The sequence below is a fragment of the Oryx dammah genome, unplaced genomic scaffold, assembly GCF_014754425.2.
Source record: "Oryx dammah isolate SB20612 unplaced genomic scaffold, SCBI_Odam_1.1 HiC_scaffold_7, whole genome shotgun sequence".
Taxonomy (NCBI): Eukaryota; Metazoa; Chordata; class Mammalia; order Artiodactyla; family Bovidae; genus Oryx; species Oryx dammah.
Window position 1 is genome coordinate 25,114,175 of NW_024070191.1, and position 22,982 is coordinate 25,137,156.

General features: G+C 41.1%; 1 protein-coding gene across 1 annotated transcript; it reads left to right on the plus strand.

Annotated features, from left to right (window-relative positions):
- The first annotated feature begins 210 nt into the window (after positions 1-210).
- On the plus strand, positions 211-22,179 carry DCTN6 (dynactin subunit 6). Its single transcript, XM_040242889.1, has 7 exons — positions 211-908; positions 5,527-5,591; positions 14,978-15,083; positions 16,431-16,519; positions 17,814-17,861; positions 19,428-19,570; positions 21,130-22,179. The coding sequence occupies exons 1-7, from the start codon at positions 886-888 to the stop codon at positions 21,226-21,228; spliced, it is 573 nt and encodes a 190-aa protein (XP_040098823.1). The 5' UTR covers positions 211-885; the 3' UTR covers positions 21,229-22,179.
- The last annotated feature ends 803 nt before the right edge of the window (positions 22,180-22,982 follow it).

Sequence of the window (22,982 nt, forward strand, 5' to 3'; positions counted from 1 at the left end):
AAGTGCCTGCAAGCTCAGGTGCTCCAGACATGTCCAACTCTTTGGGACCCTATCGACTGCAGCTTGAGGGCTTCTCTGTCCATGGAATTTTTCAGGCAAGAGTGCTGGAGTGAGTTACCATTTCCTTCTCCAGGGGATATCTCCATCCCAGGGATTGAACTGGAGCCTCCTGCAAGAAGGGAATGGTTACCTACTCCAGTATTCTGGCCTGGAGAATTCCATGGACAGAGGAGGCCGGCAGGCTCCAGTCCATGGGGTCACAAAGATTCAGACAGGACTGAGCGACTTTCACTCACCCACTCCTGCGTTTGCAGGCAGATTCTTTACCACTGTGCCACCAAAGCTCTGTTCTGGACATTTTAGGTTTCATAAGACCTCGCAGCATCCAGGTCAAGTAGGCATTCGAATAATCAGGTGTGAGGCTTGGCAAGAAGGACAGAATTAGAGATTACCCTGAGAAAGACATCAGGTAGACGGTACTTAACTTACGGGGTGGGGGTCGGGGGTGGAGAACCAGCTCACATTGAAAGGGAAAAGGGCCCAGGTTTAGCAGGAGGATCCTTAAGGAACTTAACTGAGAATGAACAGCGGGACTTAATGAGGTCACAATGACTTGCGTTGGATCTGACTTAATGGCTGTTTTTAATCCGAGTCCACCAATCCTTTTACTGCACCAACAATCAGCTCGCGGCCAAACACCGCCGCCCGGCTGGAGCCGGCTCACGCAGAACTGAAACCTCCGACGCGAGCCGGCCCCGCCCCCGCCCACACGAGCACTGCCAAGGCTCCGCCCCTTCCCCGTCCTGCCAGGCTCTACAATCACCTACAGAGATCATCGCTATGCCCAGGCGGTTGTGTCGATCCAGCTAGAGAGGAGCTGAAACCATGGCGGAGAAGACTCAAAAGAGGTGGGTCGCTATCTGAGAACCTATCCTGTCCTCCCCGCAGGGGTGGAATCTGCTCACGGTCGCCAGTAGTGGGGACTGGGTGGTGTCTTATTCCAGGCGCCCCGCCCAGATAGTTCCCAAGGCCCAGACCTGGCGTTCGCGGAGGGAGGAGGCGACGGGCTGGGGGTAGCGAGGGACGGGAAAGGATGCGGAATGGGGTGGGGGCAGGTCCCGGTTCGTGGTCCCTCCGTGGCCTCGCTGGCCCCCGCCGCGCGCCCGCGCTGTCTCGGGCGGGCCTGCTGGGGATGCAGGGCGTCCCCGTCGCCTGGGACACGAAGGGACCCTCCCCTTTTGCGCGGCGCTCCGAACCCCTGTAGCTGTCCTGTGTCCCCATCACCCACGGTCCCCCAAACCTTCCCTGTCCGTCGGGGGCGCCCCGTCTATGTGTAGACTGACTCACACCAGGGCCCGCGCCTGGGCCAAAGCTAGCTGCTTGGTAAACGCGTGGGGACGGGCCTCGGGGCTGCTGGGCGCTGTCGGTGGAAAGGGGCAGCTGGGATGCAAGACAAGCTTCAGTTAAACAGTTTCCCAAAGCAGCAAAGATGAGCACCCTCTGCTGACTCTTAGAAAATGAACACCGACAAGCCTTGTTTTGGGGGCGGCCGTAAATTAACATTTAGGTTTTTCATCCATTTAGGCAGGTAATTGTAATCTTTTGCATAAGCTAAAGAGGAATAGATATGCTAGGAATATGCACAGTATATAGGAGTGTGCTGTGGACATGGGGGTACTGTTGATATTTATTAGTTAGGACTTCGGCTAAGTCTTACCTCGGCTGCCTGCTCCCGGCTCCGCCCCTTCACTCCTGAGTTTTATTATTCCTGTCTCACAAAGAAATATGCTGACTGACGCACACAACCTGGGCCGTCTTCCTTGGGCATAAAACTGAAGACAGGGCACTTTTGAGTCTCTTCTGTTCTCACATGCCCAGTATAAGTTAAATATTAGATAATGCTTTTTTCATTAAAAAAAGAAATCATAGCAAGAGGGAGGCTGAGGGAATGGAAAACTAGGATCGGAAATCATGTGTAAAATGAGCTGTTTTATAGAGGTTAACTTATTTGTCCACAGCTTAATAAGATTGCTTTTTTTACACACACAAACCCACCTGAAGGGAAAAGGATCGGAGAAAAAGTGTTTATAAATGGTGATTTATCACCATTTTCAAGGGCAAAATCATTCAGCTGACACAGGAAAACTGTCCAAAGTGACAGGCTGTTTCCAGGAAACTTCCAGCTAACAAAAAAGGGATGATTGATGTTTGTGTTTTAGAGTGTAGCTGAGCACAAACCTTAGCATGGACTGTTGCTGTACACCTTTAAGCCCCGCTCCTTTACCAGGTAACAGTTGCCCAACTCTTTGTGACCCCATAGACTGTAGCCCGCCAGGCTCCTCTATCTATGAAATTTTTCAGGCAAGAATACTAGACTGGGTTGCCATGCCATTTTTTGGAGGAGGGGGCGGTCTTCTCAACCCAGGGATTGAACCTGCTTCTTTTGCATCTCCTGCGTTGGCAGGTAGATCGTTTACCAGCAAACCATCTGGGAAGCCAGGTAGCAGTTGCTGGGTTCCTGCCGTAAGCAATCAACTGTCAGTGAGCAGCTGTTAGCGGTCCTGCTCAGCCATCCATGGGTGCTGCAGTGGGCCCCTCCCACAAGCCGCGCCAGCTGTCAGTGAGAGACAGTTAATGGTCCTCAGTCAGCAGACCGGTGGTCTTCAGGCCTCAGGCAGAGAGCCCAGTAAGAGGCAGACCCTGGGAACAGTTGGGGGCTGTGTCCTGCAGGGCTTCAGAGCCCTGGCCAAGGCCTCCTACTGGCCAGGCTCAGGTCTTGAGCAGCTGTGAACCTCTCCCCCATCCCTGTGTCTGCAGCGTAATGGCAGTGGCGTCCGCATAGGATGCAGTCTGCAGGACCCAGCCCCTGCCCTAAGGCTGGCTTGGGGAGCCTGAGAGTCGTTGGGGTCCTGGGCGCCTGTCTCCCTCAGCGATGACGGCTAGGCAGGGTCTGGGGACGGATGGATAGCTGATGGATATCTGCCTCCTCTTAGCCAGGACCTGGACTTTGGAGGGTGACAATTGTGCCTTGGGACCTGGGCCTTTCTTGTCAGAACAGAGAATAGCATTTGTTTGGTAGAGATTTACAGGAACATCGTTACTGACCATGAACTAACCTCAAGAACAGAGGATCTGACACCAGGATGTTTGCAATAACTCACCATGCCCCCACCCCAATTCCTAGAAAAGGGCTTTGCTAAAGGCTTTCAGGGAGTTTGAGGATTTTAAGGCATAAGCCACCCACCTCCTTGCCTGGCTCTGCAGTAAACCTTTCTCTGCTCCAAACTGACGTTTTAGTATTGTTTGGCCTCACTGTGAGTCACATGGACTTGTGTTTCAATAATAGGACAGTGATGTCCCAGGAATGAACTTTGGTTCAGGAAATTTCAAGGCCCTGGGCTTCAATTTCCTCATCTAGAAAATGAGAGGTTTGGAGCATTTTCTGTTTTCTACTCCATGTCACTAAAGTTTTTCCTTCTCCTGTTCAATAGAAAGGTTATATATTTTCTGTGATTTCAGCAGACAAGTGACATGTAGTAACCCAGATGGATTATTTTTAAATTGTATTAGTTTGTGCCTAGTAGAGAGTCAGTCAAAATGATGAAGACAGACGTAGCTGTGTCTCCTCTGGACATTTCTTAAAGATAGACTTAACGATTATAAGTTTTTAAATTTATCACTGTATTTTTTTAAACTTACTTATTTTTGGCTATTCTGGGTCTTCATTGCTGTGTGGGGACTTTCTCTAGGAGCAGTGAGTGAGGACTACTCTCTAGCTGCGATGTGCAGGCTTCTCATTGTGGCGGCTTGTCTTGTTGCAGGGCATCGGCTCTAGGCTAGGTGGTTGTGGTGCACAGGCTTAACTGCCCCATGGCACGTGGAACCTTTTAATTTCAGAGATGCTTGCTCCTTGGAAGGAAAGCTATGACAAACCTAGACAGCATATTAAAAAGCAGAGATACCACTTTGTCAACAAAGGTCTGTATAGCCAAGGCTATTGTTTTTTCCAGTAGTCATGTATGGATATGGGAGTTGGACCATAAGGAAGGCTGAGCACCAAAGAATTGATGTTTTCAAACTGTGGTGCTGGAGAAGACTCTTCAGAGTCCCTTGGACCCCAAGGAGATCAAAAACCAGTTCATCCTAAAGGAACCCTGAATATTCGTTGGAGAACTGATGCTGAAGCTGAAGCTCCAGTGCTTTGGCCACCTGAGGCAAAGAACTGACTCATTGGCAAAGAGCCTGTGCTGGGAAACATTGAGGACAAGAAGAGAAGGGGGCAGCAGAGGATGAGATGGTTGGGTAGAGTCACTGACTCAGTGGATATGTGTTTGAGCAAACTGTGGGAGATAGTGAAGGACAGGGAAGCCTGGCATGCTGCAGTCTATGGGGTCAAAGAATTGGACACAATTTAATGACTGAACAATAACTATGTAGAATCTTCCCGGACCAGGAGTCGAACCCATGTCCCTTGCATTGGCAGCCAGATTCTTAGCCACTGGACCACCAGGGAAGTTCTGATTGATATTCTTTTTACTTAGAGCTTTAAAAATACTTTGTGATAGGAAGATTTGTTAACTTAAATTTATAGAAGAAAAATCCATACATGTCTTTTTTAAGTTTTCCACATCAGTATGAAAGTGGTGATTTTTAAAAATATTTATTTTGGGTGTTACTCTGCATTTATATTAGGGGATATTTGGGTGGGTTCTGGAATATGAATGATGGAGAAACATGTTAAAGAGTTTGCTCTGCTGACTCTCAGCTGTATTTCTGGTCTAGCTGTCTCATAGCCCCAGATCTAGATATACTGGGTCTTCTCCATGGGTACCTCAAACTGACTTCATCTAAAATTTAACCAAATAACTTCCATTTTTCATTTTATTTCTTTTCTATGTACTGATGTTTTTCAAATCTTCCAACAGATAATGTCAGATGCCTCCTAACTTTTTCCCTAAGTGCTCATCACATAATCTTTCAGTTTTTTTTTCCTAGAAATCTTCCCTTTGAAGTCCTCTGTCTTTGCTTTCTAAGACCGATGCACAGCAATTACCCTAATGTTCCCCTCTGTCCTTATGTGCTAGAGCCTCTGATTCTAGTCCCTGGCTTCGATTTTTTTTGACTTAACAATGTAGCTTGGAGGTCATCCCGACTCTTTACACACAGGATTATTCCTTCTTTTTTATGCTGTGTATTAGTTCATACTATACCATAATGTATTAACCAGGTCCCTACTAATGAATACCTAGGTTGTTTTGAGCTTTTTGCTATTTAAAAACAATGTTGGTATTAAAAGAGTCCGATGCCTCTTTTCCTCTCAAGCATTTTAAGAACACATGATAAATGATTTTAGCTTGATGGATGGTGTATCACCTGAGAAGTTTATAGTATATTACATCTTACAGTTTACTTTTCATTTTTCCATCAATTTGTTTTAACCTTTCTATCATTGCATTGCCAGGAGAGCTCCTATAACAATATTTTTAAACCTTACCCGTGATGCATGTCACTTTTTTCTTCCTGCAGTGTGAAGATTGCTCCTGGAGCAGTTGTGTGTGTAGAGAGCGAAATCAGAGGTGATGTCACTATAGGTAAGAGAATATCCTATTAGTGTTGTCTCTCAAGAATTGGTGTTATTTAGTTTATTTCAGTGCTTTACAGTTCGTTAGGTATTATTTTCTATGTTTGACTGAGGTCCTAATTTTATTGACAAAGCAATGTATTTCTCTAAGTGTTTAATATTTCTCAAATAATTTAGTGTGATGGAGTCTGTGTTTAAACTCCCATCTGATAAACTAACAAGCCAATATGATAAAGTAATTTATTCGAGAGATATCTGCTGTGTACCTACTATGTGCCGGGCCCTATGCTCACACCTGTGCTTGCACTCTGGACCCAGCAGAGAATATAGCAGAGCTTACGTTCTTCTAAGAGTGTAAAGCACAGAGTCTGACGGACTTGGGGTTAGCATCCTTGCTCTTTATCTGCTGGATTACCTCAGGCATATCACTTAGCCTCTCTCATTTCCCCTTCTGTGTAATTGTGTGTATCAGAATTAGGGTCAGCAGCTTGTCGTGGTGGCTTAACACACAGAAGTTTACCCTCTTGTATAAAAAGCCTAAGGGTAGGCAGTTCACATCCTGTCAGTTGGTTGTCCGGGAGCTCCAGCCTCACAGGCCAGGACGTGATGGCTGGAGCGCCAAGAGTGTCCTGGGTAAGAAAGGAGAGGCGTGGAGACAAAAGGGTGCACCTCCCAGTGGAGTCCGCTCCCCTTAAGTAATCTTCCTGAAGCTTCCACAACACTCTGCCTTGGGCCTGGTCTCAAGGACACGTCTAGCTACGGAGAATGCAGGGAGATGTAGTCTGAACTGGACACATTGCAGCCCCCGTACTGGATTCTCTTACTTAGAAAAAGGGAAGAATGGACATTCAGTGGCAGCAGCTTTTGTCACATGCAAAATAATAGTGCCTTCCTCAAAGCTTTTTGAAGGATTAAATAAGAGAATATTTATGAAAGTCATGGCCCAGTACCTGACATGTAGTAAGCACTCAATAAATATTGGCTAGCTGCACTGTGAAATCAGTGTAGCCTTGCTTTAGAGGTTAAGTCCAGTGTTTAAATGAAATGAAAAATTTAGTATGTGGACCATGGGCTTCCCTGGTGGCTCCATGGTAAAGAATCTGCCTGCAATGCAGGAGATGTGGGATCAACCCCTGGGTGGGGAAGATCCCCTGGAGAAGGAAATGGCAACGCTTTTTTATTCTTGCCTGGGAAATCCATGAACAGAGGAGCCTGGTGGGCTGCAGTCTGTAGGGTCGCAAAAGAGTTGGACACGACTCAGCGACTAAACAACTTGCTTCTATGGACATGATTGGGTTCCCCAAAATGCACATTTTAGCCACTGGATCTTTTCCATACGTTTTCACTGGACATGGTGCCCCGGTATCTGTATTAACGTGCACACATGTTTACTAGCCCCTGGGTGTTACCAGAGTAGAGCTTTCAGTAAACTTAAGTACACTTTCAGAGAGAAAATGTGCCTTGTTCCCTTATACTAATAGTAACTGCAAAAGAAAAAAAAAAATTTCTGTAATTTGAGTAAGTCTAAGCCTCCAGCCTCTTCAGGATCATGTCTTATAAAACTAGTTATGATTGTGCCAGTATTATGGAGCGTAATTAGGGCTTGCCCAGGTTGGATCTAATTAATTGTTTTAAATTGACAGAATTTCAAAGTTTAAAAGGTAACTCTGTTTCTTTTCAGTCCTGTATTAACTTTGTTAACTTTTAAACCACTTGCAAACTTTTTATGAGGAGAAATTAGCCACATTTCCTCTGCATTTTTATTCTAGCATTTTTATGGTTTTCATCATGATTCGAGGGATAACACCTAATATTAATTCGCAGGGTATTCTATAATTAGAAGGAAAGTAAGACTAAAATAATGATATTTCCCTCTCATTTCTACTTCTTCCCTACTTTAAACAATGTGTTCAGTATCTACTGTGAAGTAGACACATAGATGGTACGGATGTCTCTACAGGCATAAGTATACACACAAGTATACATATATGTTTGTGTGTGTGTTTCAGATTTGAAATAACAGGTCCTGTCCTTGCAGAAGTTTCCCTAGAAGAGCAGTAAAGGCTTTATCCTGTGCCAAGGAGAGCTGGACCGCTGCATAGGACTGGGGCCTGGGGGTTTCAGGAATCAGCACTCACTTTCCTGTTCTCCCTTTTGTGTCTTGGTGCTCTTCCCTCTTCTTTGTCCCTCTTATCCTCCTGCCTTCCTTGAACGTTGAAATTATGTAAAGAAATGTGGTATTTAAATCTACTTTCCATATAAGCTGATCACTGGCTGATCATGCACAGCCCTGGTGGTTAAAACAGAATGATTGTTCAACACAGATTTTCAGTGATGTATTGTAGCATAAGAAATGATTATTATTTTTTTAAACTAGTGATTGTAATTTCATCGTTGAATGGATCTAAGTTAACATTTTGTTGGGTTTATTTTTGACCCAGGTTTTTAAAACCAGAAAATGTTCTCACTTTACAGAAACACCTCAATTTTCAAAACTAAGGAAAAGATTCAGTGATACAGTTGCCCAGTGTTCCGTGCTCCATATTTCTTATCTCATTTTCATTGTTCCTGTTTCTGATTCTTAAGTGTATGTATAAATATGGAAATTTTCCAGAACTGATACTTAGATAGTCATTTCTATCACTTTTGTATTTGGTGTAAAATAATCTCTAATCTTTTTCTACTGTTAATTCCTTTTTCTGATGTAATATCTCAGATTTAAAAAAGCTCTTGGTAGATATACAGTTAAATCAAAGCAGAGAGCAGAGATAAGTTACCTGATTAAAACTCACTCTCCCTGCCATGTATTCTTTTTCCTTCTTTTTTTTGGGGGGGAGGGGTGTGGAATTTTCTTAGGGAAACTTTTATTTTTTATTTATTAAACAATTTTACTGATGTACAGTTGATTTATAGTGTGTGTTGTTAGTTTCTGCTGTACAGCAAAGTGAATCAGTCACACATGTACATATACCCACCGTATTTTAAAGTGTTTTCCCATATAGGTCATTACAGAGTATTGAGTAGTTTCCTGAGCTGTACAGTAGGTCCTTACTAGTTATCTATTTTATATATAGTTGTGTGTATATGTCAATCCTAATCTCCCAATGTATCCCTCCCTCCCTCCCTTCCTCCCTGGTGACCCTATTTGTTTCCTATATCTGTGACTCCATTTCTGTTTCGTAAATAAGTTCATTGTTTTAGATTCCACATATCACATTATGTGATAATTGTCTCTCTCTCTCTGACCTCCTTCGCATAGTACGATAGTCTCTCGGTCCATCCATGTCGCTGCAAATGGCATTATTTCATTCGTTATGATGGCTGAGTAATATTCCATTATGTATATGTATCACACCCTCTTTATCCATTCCTTTGTCGATGGACTGTTGTTTTTCAGCTTATGGCTGGTTTTGTTTTTGCTTAATTTATCAGAATAAATAATGTAAGTCTTCTCCTGTTACAGTATAGGTATGGAAATTTCACGATGTTTTACATAACTTTCCATCCCCTCATCACTCTTGCCTTGTTATGTTTCAGTTAGTAGAACATTAAGTTTTCTGTTTTCCTAGAAAATCAAGTATTTGGTTTATCAAAGAAACTAGTCTGAAGCTTTGAAGTGTAGTCCTTAACCAGAAACCCTATGTCTGTGGCACTGACGGAACCTGACCCCTTTCATTAGAGTCTGTTAGGAAACAGACCTTGGGAAAAATAACAGTTCTCTAGTTAATTATAATTTGGGTAAATAAGGTTTCATCTTACTTACTGTCAAGCCTGCTTTTTCTTTTTTAAGTCTGCTTTTAATTAGACTGCCTTGATGCATGGGTTTTGCATTATTTTCTGAAAATTTTGTTTTAAAAGCTGGAACCCATCTTAGAAAGGTCCATCTGTGCACAGTCCTGCAGTCCTGTTACAGCGTGGAGGCAGACTCCTGGGGTTAGGACAACACTTGGGGACTCCTGGTGTGAAGGCAGAACGCCTACAGTGACACAGCTTTGTGATGGAAGCACTTTGTCCCACGTTGTTGTTCTTTCCATTATGGTCTTTAATACAGATCAAAGCTTCCCTTTTATTGTGGAAATTTTTTTAAATTGAGGTCACATTGGTTTATAATATTACGTAAGTTTCATATGTACAACATTATATGGAAATCTTTTTCAATAAGGCAAAACAGTGGCTTTGACTTGAGAAATGCATAGAATATAAAACAGTTGTTAAAAGTACTTCATCTTATAGGTCAAAGGAATTGTTTTCATTTTCAAGAGACCTTGTGGCTTTTGGAACTATTTATTGACATATGAAAATGTCCCCAAAGATTGCTTTCTGTGGCAAAGATAGACAGGAAAAATACCCTTTACTTACTGAAGGGAATGGAAATATGATGCAAGGAATGTCTTTTTGGCTAGGTTGCGTCAAGCCCAGCCAACCATTTAGAAAAATAATTCATAAGCCAGTAAGGCAGCTCCAACTCTAGACACATTCATCCAAACAAGGAGATAAGCCAAATAGGGTTTCAGCACATTTGGTAAGAAAATACACAAACTACCCTGCCAGAAAGAGCTCCAAGAAAGTTCACGACAGCCTTTTAACAAAAACTTTCCATGGTGACAGATTTTTATTTTTAAAGCATTTTAACCCCAAGACCCTTCAACTTGGTTTGAATTCAGACACATCCTAGGTGAAAGTGCCACTTGCATGCAGAACAGTGTGGAGCAGACTGTGCTCACATTTCAGCGTGCGGTTGCTGCCCGCGTCTTGCACTAGTGCTGGGCTATCAGGCTTTCTGGGACCAGCCTCCAGCCCTGTGCAGAGACAAAGCACCTGGTCAGACGTTTCCTTTAAGAAGTTCATCAAACTTAAGTCTTAGCAGTCACGTATACTACAGTTCATGTTTAAAAATTCACCTCTCTAGTCTCTGCCCCAAAAAGCCCTTCAAGAGGTTAAGGGGAGGTATTTAGTTTGTCACCCATGACCTTGCTGTTTCTTCACAATTCAGAGTAGATCACATTGCCAACATTTGTTGGCTCATGGAGAAAGCAAGGGAGTTCCAGAAAAATATCTACTTCTGCTTCATTGACTATGCTAAAGCCTTTGACCATGTGGATCACAACAAACTGTGGAAAATTCTTAAAAGACAGGAGACCAGATCACCTTACCTGTTTCCTGAGAAACCTGTATGTGGGTCAAGAAGCAACAGAACCAGACATGGAACAACGGACTGGTTCCAAATTGGGAAAGGAGTATGTCAAGGCTGTATATTGTCACCCTGCTTATTTAACTTCTATGCAGAGTACATCATGGAAAATGCCGGGCTGGATAAAGCACAAGCTGGAATCAAGTTTGCTGGGAGAAATATCAGCAACCTCAGATATGTAGATGATACCACTCTATTGGCAGAAAGTGAAGAGGAGAGAGCCTGTTGTTGAGAGTGGAAGAGGAAAGTGAAAAAGCTGGCTTGAAACTTAACATTAAAAAAACTAAGATCATGGCATCTGGTACCATCACTTCATGGTAAATAGAAGGGGAGAAAGTGGAAGCCGTGACCGATTTTATTTCTTTGGGCTCCAAAATCAGTGCAGACAGTGACTGCAGCCATGAAATTAAAAGATGCCTGCTCCTTGGAAGAAAAGCTATGATAAACCTAGATAGTGTATTAAGAATCAGAGACATCACTTTGCTGACAAAGGTCCATAGAGTCAAAGCTATGGTTTTTCCAGTAGGCATACAGATGTGAGTTGGACCATAAGGCTGAGTGCTGAAGATTTGATACTTTTGAACTGTGGTGCTAGAGAAGACTCTTGTGAGTCCCTTGGACAGCAAGGAGATCAAACCTGTTAATCCTAAAGGAAATCAACCCTGAATATTCATTGGAGGACTGATGCTGAGGCTGAAGCTCTAATACTTTGGCCACCTGATGAGAGAAGCTGACTCGTTGGAAGAGACGGTGATGCTGGGAAAGATTGAAGGCAAAAGGATAAGGGAGTGGCAGAGGATGTGATGGTTAGATGGCATCACCAACTCAATGGATATGAGTTTGAGCAAACTCCAGAAGATAGCGAAGAACAGAGGAGTGCGGCATCCTGCAGTGCATGGGGTCACTAAGAGTTGGACATGCCTTAGGGACTGAAGAACAGTTTCACCTTTCAAGTCACTTCAGAACTCCAGGACTTGTAGTTTGGCAGTGTGACCACCAGGTGGAAGTGTTGTCTTAAACAGGTCTCATGGAATCTGCTCAGTGGTTCCTGTAATGCTTTCTATCCCAGGGAAGGCCCTGAGACTTAGAACCAGTTTTCCAGTTATTTACTAACACTCTTGTTAAGAATGATAAGAAATAATAATAATAAAATACCTGGCTAACACAGCGCCAACATTATTTTTAAAAGGGAAAAAATGAAAATATCAGTTGTTTTCAAACCTGTACTTTAGAGGAACTTTTAAAGAAGCATAGGTCCCAGTGTAACCTTTGTCTTATCAGCCTTTTCTCACGTAGCTTTTTGCAAGACTGCTTGTTGTCAAAAGCTGCAGCCTGAGGACCAGCAGAATATCTCGTGCCCCTGGGTGCTAATCTGGCTGCGGTAAAGGGTCTGCTTTCTGTCACAGCCAGGACGACCTCTTCCTCCTGTCAGATTTTTAATGCCAGTATGGAAAATTTTTATTTTCTGTTTCACTGTCTTACAGTAAGGTGAAGAATTTCTTCCCTGTTTAAAAGGAGGTTTCACCCTGTTGCCTGAGTATCAGGGGAATAAAGCAGTCCCTTTTCTTCTGTTTCTCGGACTAGAAAGAGTTGTTTTGTTTACTGTGATAAAGTTCTTAGCTCTTAGTGTCAGATAGTGATGAACCTGCCATTTTGAAGAACTGTGGGCCAGACCCCATGCTCTCCTTTCCAAATATAATCCACACTTCAACCTGGTGAGATAGGCTATCATAGACTTCATCTTTTTATAGATGAGAAAACTGAGGCATTTGAGAGGCTAAGCACACAGCCTTTAAGTGATAAAGGCCAGAGCCTGGCCTTTCTAGACAAGGGATGTGGTTGCTGGCTGGGGCTTTAATTATAAAGAACCGAAAATAGAAAGATCGTGTCCCTTTATCATAGAATATCTTGACATAAAATATAAATCTGGTATTGTGCAAACTACAGCTTTACATTGCTTCACATAGCTGGAAGGACCTATAAGAAATTTCTCATTTCAAAGGAATCCAGTGTTTGTTTCAGCATTGTTTTAGCACCTCTCCCCAGCAGTGGTAATTCTTCTAAATGCTATTATTAAGGGGTTGGTTAAATAAGTCATGGTATATTAATGTGAAATAATACTCAACAATTTATGTGGAAAAAAATCACCATGACTTTTTAGGTGAAAAAGCAAGTTGCAGAATGAGTACCATCCCTTAGTTTTTGAAATTCATATTTTAGTATGTAAAATTCAGATTTTTTCTCCTTCAAGTTGAGCTTATCTTCTAACTTTCTAGTGAAATATATTTTATATACAGTCATATTTACAGATTTTAAATATACACTAGTACTTAACTCTGAAGTAATACTCCAAACTTTTAAGAATAGTTACCTCCAGGGAATGAGATCAGCAGGAGGAGAGAGGATCTTTCACTTTTGACTTTGATTTTTGGGGGGTGAGCAGGTATTCCTTTTATAATTATGTGTATGTATATGTGTATGTGTGTATATTTATAATTGTGTATGTGTGTATAATTATGTGTGTGTGTTTATGATTATATGTATGTGTATATTATTATGTGTGAGTGTGTATATTTATAATTATGTATATGTGTGTGTGTATGTTTATAATTTGTGTGTATGTTTTTTAACCAAAGGAAAAAGGCACCCGGGGTCCCAGTCATGGCCACCTTGAGAAGCTTCCCAGGGATCTGAGTGACCCCATCTTCTGTTCTGAAATCTCCTATCCTAAGCAGGAGCATTTGCCAGGAAAGTTTTACTTTAGGGAGCCAGAAGTGACACGAATAACAAAGCCACCCTCTGTGCGTCCCCTGACCCCGCACCCCATGTTGGGCCCCACCCTCTGTATCAGTCCCCAGCTCTTCATTGTTAGGGAAAAAAATAAGCTGTCCTGAGATTCTTTCCAATTCTCTGGGCACCAGGAACACCTCCTTATTTATTTTAATACATTTTTGAGTGAGCCTGTTAAGTCTTCCCAATTTTCAAGACAAACAAAGCTCCAGAGGGCAAAAATAGCACCCATTCCTTTTTGTTTCCCTGTAACATGCAGCCCTGTGTCTTGCATGTCACTAGCAGATGGTGATTGTCGAGTAAATTGAGTTGATTAGTACGGTTGACTGAAGCAGTTGAGCGCTGAATTTGACGGGCAGCGTCGTCTTCCTGCCTCCCTCCCTACCTCGTGTCACTGCTTCTGCCCATTCCTGCTGTCGGAGTCAGCTGCGTCCTGTGCAAAGCAAAAACTTCCTGTCCCGTTGTCTACAGATAAGGATGGCCTTGATCTGGGTTGGTGGGGCAGGTTGGGAGGGAGTGCCTGCAGTGAGGTGATGTTTTCTCATCAGTGGCTTCACTGTCAGCCAAATGCTAGGCCTTTGGGTCAATCGAGTGGAGGAAGGGAATGGTACAGTGCGGAGCCGATGGCCTTGTTTAGGCCGCGCAGGGCCTCCTCCACCCCGTGGTGAAGGGATGGGATGGGGGGCCTTCCTGCCCCTCAGCGTGAGGCTGGAGTCACTGCCTCAGCTCTCCCACTGCCAGAGTCCAGTAACCACGCTTGGCTCCTTCCTCTGCCTCCCTTTATCCTTTTCAACTGGTTAAAATCATATCCTCGACCAGACATCAAGGGCTCTGCCTTCTTCCACTGAGTAGGCTTATAATAAGGATGGTGACAGAGTAACAAAGGTCAGGTGAGTCTCCATGCTTTCTAACTCTCATTCCACCCATATTTCATCATGTTCCCTCAATAAAAGGACTAATCCTGTAATACTCCAGCATGAGAAAGTGTTATGTGGTTCCAGCATAAGCAAGTACCAGTGTTGTAAGCAACGAGAGCCTCACCTTTAGGAGGGAAGAGAAGGAAAGGAATTAATTTTTATTGCCAACTCTGTGCCAAAAAATCATTGCCTACAAACAGTATAAGGCAATTTTCATCTAATTCTTACAACAACCCTGCAGGACAGATATTATCACCACCCCCATTTCACCACTGAGATTACAGAGACTTCGCCACAGAGGGTGAGCCCGGACTGTCCAGCTCCAAAGTCCTGTGCTCTCTTCCCTCTGCTGGGCTGGAGATTTGGCCCAAAGTACAGTGATAGCCTTTGTAACGTGCCCCGTGGGGTACCTGGTACCTGCTTTAGGAAACGTTTCTCCCAAGAGCCTCCTTGGAAGCTCGGCCTCCACAAGTAATTTCTTTTCCATCCATTTAACAGGACCCAGGACAGTGATCCACCCTAAAGCACGAATCATCGCAGAAGCCGGTCCAATAGTGATCGGCGAAGGCAACCTAATAGAGGAACAGGCGCTCATCATAAATGCGTGAGTAGCATCCTTACACCTGCTCTGAGCGAGCTGCCGCAGAGAGAGTCTCCGTTCATGTCAGCCATCTCTAGGGACCTTTTACAGCTGACATCTGGAAGGCCCACTGTCTGAGAACCAGGAAGACACTAAGGATCTTTTTCAACACAGGTAGTTAGTAAGTGAGGATGCTACAGACCAGAGGGCTAGAGAGTGTCCAGGGTGAAGCCGCTCATAGGTGGATGACTAGAATCTCTGACTCTGGGTCCCTTCCATGTGCCAGCCTCTTCTGTCCCTTAAGGAGGCGTCTCCTGAGGACACCCCCAGCGGCCCTGTGCTGTGCTCCCAGCCTCAAATTGTCTTCTGACAGGATGGCTTGATTCTGACTGCCATGTTATTACTCATACCAGGACACGTGAACTTCAGTCTGATGTATATTTTCGTATGCCTTATGGGGATAACACTCAGAATTATATTTGAAAAACTGGAGGTCCTAGAGGCAATTTTTCAACTTTAAAGATTAAAAAAAATTATAAGCTATTAGAACATGTATGATCTTAGTGAACTAGACTGTAATACCTATGAAATTTTTACAAGCATCTGTAAAGCTAGATAAAATTTTGGCAGGAAATTCAAGCTTATACCTAATTTATAGCAACAGTGTATGGAATTTGTAGTAAAGACCTTAGGAAAATATTTAACTGTGATAAAGAGATTGATTTGTCTTAATGCTTACTTAGGCTTTGGGGGTTTCTTACTATATTAAGCAGTTTCTTTTTAAAATATATTTTGGCACCTTCAGTGTAAGTCAGTTAACAACAGCTATATTCTGCAGTAACTCAGCTGTCAGAGATAAAGCACCATTTTTAAATGGCTTCCTTCTCTTAGACTGCAAACATTTTTTTGTTACAAATGTTTCAGCTAACCACGTAACAGCATAAAATGATTATTTTACATGAATATCTGTTTACATTTCACAATCTTGAATGGTTATTAGGAATGGAAAAATTTCAAGTTAGGCATGATTTTGATTGCAATTTAACAAGCTGAAAGTCCCAGCCAGCTTCTTTTCTACCTTGTCCTGGGAAAGGTCCCCTGGGCTTTGAGTTTAAAAAATAAACAAAGGAAGACTGACTTTCTGTACACACCTGTGATTTCTTTACCTTTCAGTAGTTCGGTTTCAGTTCAGCATCAAGTCTTCTCCAGCATAGAGGATAAATAATTCACTTGGATTAAGAAATTACTTAACGTCATTACATTTATCAAGCTTGATAGAGGTACAGTTGAGAGAATGAACCCAAAGTCTGTAACAGGAGAATTGCTTATTGCATTATTGACTTTTTGATAATTTCTCTCTTCTTTTTATAGTCACCCTGATAATATCACTCCTGATGCAGAAGATCCAGAACCCAAACCTATGATCATTGGCACCAATAATGTGTTTGAAGTTGGCTGTTGTATCCTTTGCAATAATTTAAGAGAAATCATTCCCAACTGTCTTTCAGTACCCAGTCTCCTTTGTAGAAATTGTCATAATTTATCTATCAAATACTGTATATATATGTGTGTGTGTGTGTGTATGTATATGTGTGTATATGTATATACACACACACATACTTTATATATAATAGGTCATTTAATTATATATGTGACATATATTGTGTATATATATAAATAAATGTATGAATTATATTTTTAGGACTAGGCCTTCCATCTCTTGAAAAGACTTATTTGTAGTATATAAAAAAAAAATTCTCCGCTCTCTTTGACTGAGTACCTTCAGAGAGTAAAGGAAGTCTGCTGTTTTCAGTGTGCACGCGTGCTCACGCACTCGCCTGTAGGAGCCGCCTGCTCGTGTTACCCGTCTTGTCAGCAGGTGGTGGCTGAGTGGCAGTGGACGTGGAGCAGAGTAATCTTGGCTTCAGTCCTGATTTAAGAACCGCAGCTCTGCCCATTTGTGATTTCTGTATAGTTTTAAAAGGTTGACAGTGTGTTCCTGTCTGATACAAGGAAATGGTGGATGGGCTGGAAATATTTCATTCTTTGATGTTTTTCACCTGAGTGTTACCAGTGTCTTTGCTGATTTCATGCTCTAAAAAGAGTAAAATCTTTTCATAGTGTGAGTAAAACATTATTTTATAAGAGAAACTATTAATACTTCAAGGAAAAAGCTAAAGGTTTAACAATAGCAAAATACTTAAATGAATTAAGCGTCAGTTATAAGATAGACCATTAGAACCATTAAGGAGTCACTTAAAATTATGTTTTTAAAGATTCTGATGGTATGGAATAAGGCTTGCAAAGGTAGGTGAACTGAATAAGCTACAAAAGGTTATAGAGTTTTATTTTATACAGTTTGATTTCCAGTTATATACAGGAAATGATATATCTACATAAAGATATGTCAAGCTGTTAACAGTGCTACCCTTACGTGATTGGGTGTTAGACAGTTTTAATTTTCTTAAAACAATTATGAAAATATGTTTCTTAAAACAATTATGAAAATACTCATAAAATTGGGTATAAGGTGCTCATTTCTTTAAAAACACAGAAGGCGTTTATTTGTACTTCGAGATATTTCTGTTTAAAGAATTAAATTTTACTTGCCTACTGCCCTGGGCAGGGAGTTCTGGTCAGCCCGGCCTACGGGGCCTTCTCAGAACTCTGTCCGCCCCACTCCAGGACAAGGAGAGTGAATCAGAAAGAAAAAGATGAATATGTTCACAATGTGTGCTTAACTCTGGCTTACAGATTGCCAAGCCATGAAAATAGGCGATAATAATGTTATCGAGTCAAAAGGTAAGCTACATGTGAAACTATATCGTGAGAAGTGATCACCTCCTTTCTGTCTGTGGTGTTCTGGAGAACAGCCCAAGTGCAAGCCTCGATGAAGCCACGTGCTTGGAAGGACTGCAGGCATGGTTGGAAGTGGGCTAGCATAGCCAAGAGATGAATTCTTTGCCTTTAAGGAACCTAATCTAATCATGTTTTTTATCCACTAAATTAAATTTCTAGCTGTGTATGTTTAAATCAGGATTGAATTAAACCTTCAGGTGAAAGATTTGAAAAAGATTTCTGCTAAAAATAGTGTCAATGGTAATTTAGTTGATTCATGTTGTTGAATTAAAGGAAAAAAACCCAATTTCTCTACTAGTTTGCTTTCTTTAATTTCAGGACTGCTTTCCCCTAGCCCATTAGAAACAAATGTAAGCTACTTTTCATAGGAGGGTCTAGGCAAGGGGTCTCCTGAGTTGCCACCACTGCTGGGAAGTGACTCAAAGAGCTTGTCCGGAAAGAGCCGGAATGATAAGACTTGTCTGTTTTTCTAAATAATGTTATCTATTTAAGAGGGCAAATACAGTCATTTTATTCATTTTTAAAATTTTTATTTATTTTTGGCTGTGCTGGGCCTTTGTTGCTTCGAGGGCTTCTCTCAAGTTGAGGTGCACGGGCTTCTCATTGCAGTGACTTCTCTTGTTGGGGCACAGGCTCTAGGGCGCGTGGGCTCAGTAGTTGCAGCTCCTGGGCTCTAGAGCTCAGGCTCGATAGTTGCAGAGCGTGGGCTTAGCTCTTTTGCAGCGTGTGGGATCTTCCCAGATCAGGGACAGAACTCATGTCTCCTACATTGGCAGGTGGATTCTTTACCACTGAGCCACCAGGGAAGCCCAAGACCTCTTTATTTTTTTTTTAATTAATTCATTTTAATTGGAGGATAATTACTTTACAACATTGTGGTGCTTTTCACCATACATCGCCATGAATCAGCCATGGGTACCCATGTGTCCCCCCATTCTGAACCCCCTACCCACCTCCGTCCCTACCGTCTTTGAGTGCCCTACTTCATACAACGAACTTGCACTGGCCAAGACCTCTTTAGAATAGTGCCTTTCCTTTCTTAGTCTTGGATGGCATGAAAGAAGAGCTTTTTAAAAATAATTAGATTTTTTGTTAACCTACTTGATAGTTTTTATTTAATTTGGATTACCAGTTATGATGATGATGATGAGTATCACTCATTTTTTATTTATTCTATACCTACCGTGTGTCAGACCTGTGCTTGACACTTGACATTTATTATCTCATTTATTCCTTATAGCACATTGTGAAGTAGGATGGGCTCCATTTTAGAGATAAACTCGCTGAGAGTGTTTATAGGTCACACAGATCACAACAGAGCTCTGTTTTGAATCCACTTAATACTAGCCTGGTTCGTGCCTCTCTGCTGTACAAACTCTCGACTGAAGTACTTTTAATATGTTTCTTAAGGACAGTTTGTATTTTTATGCTTGCATCATCTTAGGAAGAAAACAGTGTTCTAGTCGCTGACTGTCTTATGTAGTCGTTCTCTGTGTGTCTTTCCTGCAGCGTATGTAGGCAGAAACGTAATACTGACAAGTGGTTGTATCATCGGGGCCTGTTGCAACCTGAACACGTTTGAAGTCATCCCTGAGAACACAGTGATCTATGGCGGAGACTGCCTTCGTCGGGTGCAGACTGAACGGCCACAGGTACTAGAACCTCTCTAGTTGGTAGCGTCCTTTCTAAGGCTGCTAATTTTCCCAAAATACCACATACATGTTTTAATGAGGCAGCGAGTCTGTTATTTTAAAAATAAGTGATTAAAATAAAGCATCAGAGGAACATTCCTAAAACTACAGTTTGTTTGTTGACTCAACAGATATTTGAGTCCTTAAGTTAATATCAGAAATAGGTCCAAAGATGACAGTGACTCATTGACTGTGGGAAGAGAACATCCAGGGATGTCTCTCCTAGTCTTACATATTTTCACTGAAGGTGCATCTCCAAGCCTTACGAACTCTACTGATTTGCTCCTACAATACCAACCTTCAAGGGTAAGAAATGAACCTGCCAAATTACTATACATCCAACTTGGGTCCACCTATCACTTTACTGACATAATTGGCCTGAAAATAAATGCAGCTTGTGAATATGCAAGTATATTTAGATATTTTCCTGGCTTATGAGGAATTGTCCCCTCCTAATAACCAAGAATAATGGCAAGTATGCATTTGGAGTTTCATGTTAGAGTAGGAGATAAGTATTGATAGAGCATTTGGGGCTTCCTTTGGACAGAAGGCATTCTGATTGAAGTTTTAACCTTACTGCTTGGCACACTCAGTATATTTCCTTAGTTACACAGCCTCTTTCCCCTCTCCCAAAGAAAATGTTTGCAAGACATTTAGCACTTTTGATTCTTAGCCATATTTTATCAGAAATTAAAATGCCAGTTCTTTCTGGGTTATTCTAATTCTGTAATCTTTGGCTTTTATTATTATAAGCAAGTATTACTATTCTTTGGACCAAAAAAGAAATAAGAACAAATCTAGTATTTTTTCACTATCTTTCTGCATAACAGCAAAATGATTGAAGAGGGAGAGATGAAGCTGGAGTTGGGTTAAGGGAGATTAGAATTAAGTGAGCAAGAATATCTGAAGTTTAATACGTAATGGTATGTATGCAACACTGTTTTCCATGTTTTATCAATTATAAGGATCACATAGAGGTCCTTATTACAAATGATCCCCAGACATTTTGAAACAAAGTGGTCAGGGCAAAGTACCCCAGGTGAATTTTACAGTGAGGCCAAGTGTGAGCAAAGCTGTGATATGAAGAGTGAAGATCAGATGCGTATCATAGCTGTGTGCTCTGTCATGTACAAAGCAGTGTACTCATATTGTCTACTATAATTGAAACTCTTTCACTTCTTAGAGGCCAAAATGAAATCTACAAAAAGCAAGGTTGAAAACTGATAAATATACATTTTTACATGCAAAAGTTTTTGGCTTTTTCTTATTACCAAACTCATTGTATGTTCATTGTAAATTGAAAAAGCAGGGGAGCAAAATTAAGTCAGTGAACGGGATCCACTGCAGGGGGCCACAGGTTCAATCCCTGGTCAGGGAACTAAGATTCGGCATGCCTCAGTCCAGAAAAAAGAGATCAGTGAAAATCACCTGTAATTCCATGACGTAGTGATAATCATTTCTACGTGATGCTCTTAACTTTGCTTTCTGCTGGCCAGTTCTTAATTCTCTTATCTTTTTAGCCGCAGACACTACAGCTGGATTTCCTGATGAAAATCTTGCCAAACTACCATCACCTAAAGAAGACCATGAAAGGAAGCTCAACTCCAGTTAAGAACTAAGAACAATAGATGACGTCAAGATAACATTTGTGTTTGACCAATGTCTTTTTTTTTTTTTTGACTGGTGTCTTTTGAAAGAGCCACATGTTTGTGCATTCGTAACAGTCCACAAAACACCTGTTGACTTTATCTTGTAAAATTGAATTAGAGAAGAAAGTAATGGAACTGTCCTCTATAATTTATATAAAATGTATTATTTTCTGATGTCCTTGTCCCATTCTGATAATTTACAGATTTTTTTGTTCTCTATGTTGTGTGTTATATAACATGTTGGCCATGAATTTTAGTTATGTAGAAGACTACCCATGATAAGAAAGAACATATTGTTATGTATTTATATTCTAACAAATACTAAACTAAATAAAAATGTTGATGACAGGACTTTAATCAGTTTTTCTACTTGCATCAACTTTCCCAAAATAGCTCTTTTAATTTTTATTGTATACTAGTTAAATATAAAAGTTAATGTGTTTACCTTTTCCTTTTGTGAATTTGTGGCTGTCTAAAATTTCAGGTGAAATTTCAGCAGCTGTTGAATTAATTAGATTTCATTATGTTCCCAAGAAAAATATATATTTTTTATTTTTAGTAAAACAAAAGTAATCAGGGAAAGATGTATTCAGTAGAATATGAAGTAAAAAAGAATGATGTCTAATGAAAATGACAAGTAAATGACCGTTAAGTGGTATTCTTAAGTTTCTGAGGACAATGAAACTAGAAGAGATTTTGATATATATATAAATATATGAAATTATCTTGGAATATTACTAATCAATAATTATCAACCTTGGCATGATTCTGTTTACCTGATTATATAATAGGCAAAATATTGAGCATTTTATTGTAATTCCAAGTTTTTTTTAATAATTCAAGTACGCCCATTAATGGAACATAGTAACTTTAGAATTAGTAGATGTTGATTAATACTAAGACATTAAATGCTAAAATATTTTCTCTTGAAACATTTTTTAAAATTGAAATACAGTTGAGTATGTTGTGTTAGTTTCCCATGCACAGCAGAATGATTCAGTTATATATATATATGTATTCTTTTTCATATTCTTATCCATTATAAGTTATCACAAGATTAATTTTTAATAGTGGATAGTAAAAAATTATTTTTGAATTTCCAAAACTGACTGGTACAAATTAGCCTTTGTTCCAAATGTGAATGACTTTATTTTGATAAGAATATTCATGACTCAAGTTAGAAAAGTATACTGCTACACATAGTGGTTTGAGAAGAGAAGAACATCCCATAAATGTCCTGTTTTTGATAACTTCTGTGTATTCATTTTTCAACCCCTGGTGATCACCTTAGGATATTGTTGATCACAAAAGTTTCTACATAAAAGAGCAGAAATTACAAAACTACCCTTGAAATGCTGTGCCAGTTCTGAATATTATATCTGGATAAGCTCTGATGTGCACATAACTGCCCTGTGCTACGCAAGGAGTATGTGAGGACAGCAGCGGCATCCCTCCCGAGGACTTGGTAATAAGATACTCCCAGAGAGTCAAAGTATTGAATCATCATGTGAGAAGAGCCTCAACATTTATCAGGTACACTGTGGCTTTTAATTGCCATTAACTCATTTGAGGAAAGAAAATGTTAACACAAAATGTCGGTTTACCAGGAATACAGAGAAAGAAAATGTGACAGCGTGAACACAGCGTTAACCCATGGAGGGGAGGCGCTGAATCCAAGAGATGTGAGCTGTTCAGTGACCAGTGTTCTCTGGCTCAGGTCACAC

Bases quoted from the DNA above. Each gene is read 5' to 3' on its own strand.
- DCTN6 (XM_040242889.1), top strand. From the start codon at position 886: ATGGCGGAGAAGACTCAAAAGAG. The intron at 15,084-16,430 runs GTGAGTAGCATC...TTCTTTTTATAG, and splicing joins CAGGCGCTCATCATAAATGC to TCACCCTGATAATATCACTC. The intron at 17,862-19,427 runs GTAAGCTACATG...TCTTTCCTGCAG, and splicing joins TAATGTTATCGAGTCAAAAG to CGTATGTAGGCAGAAACGTA.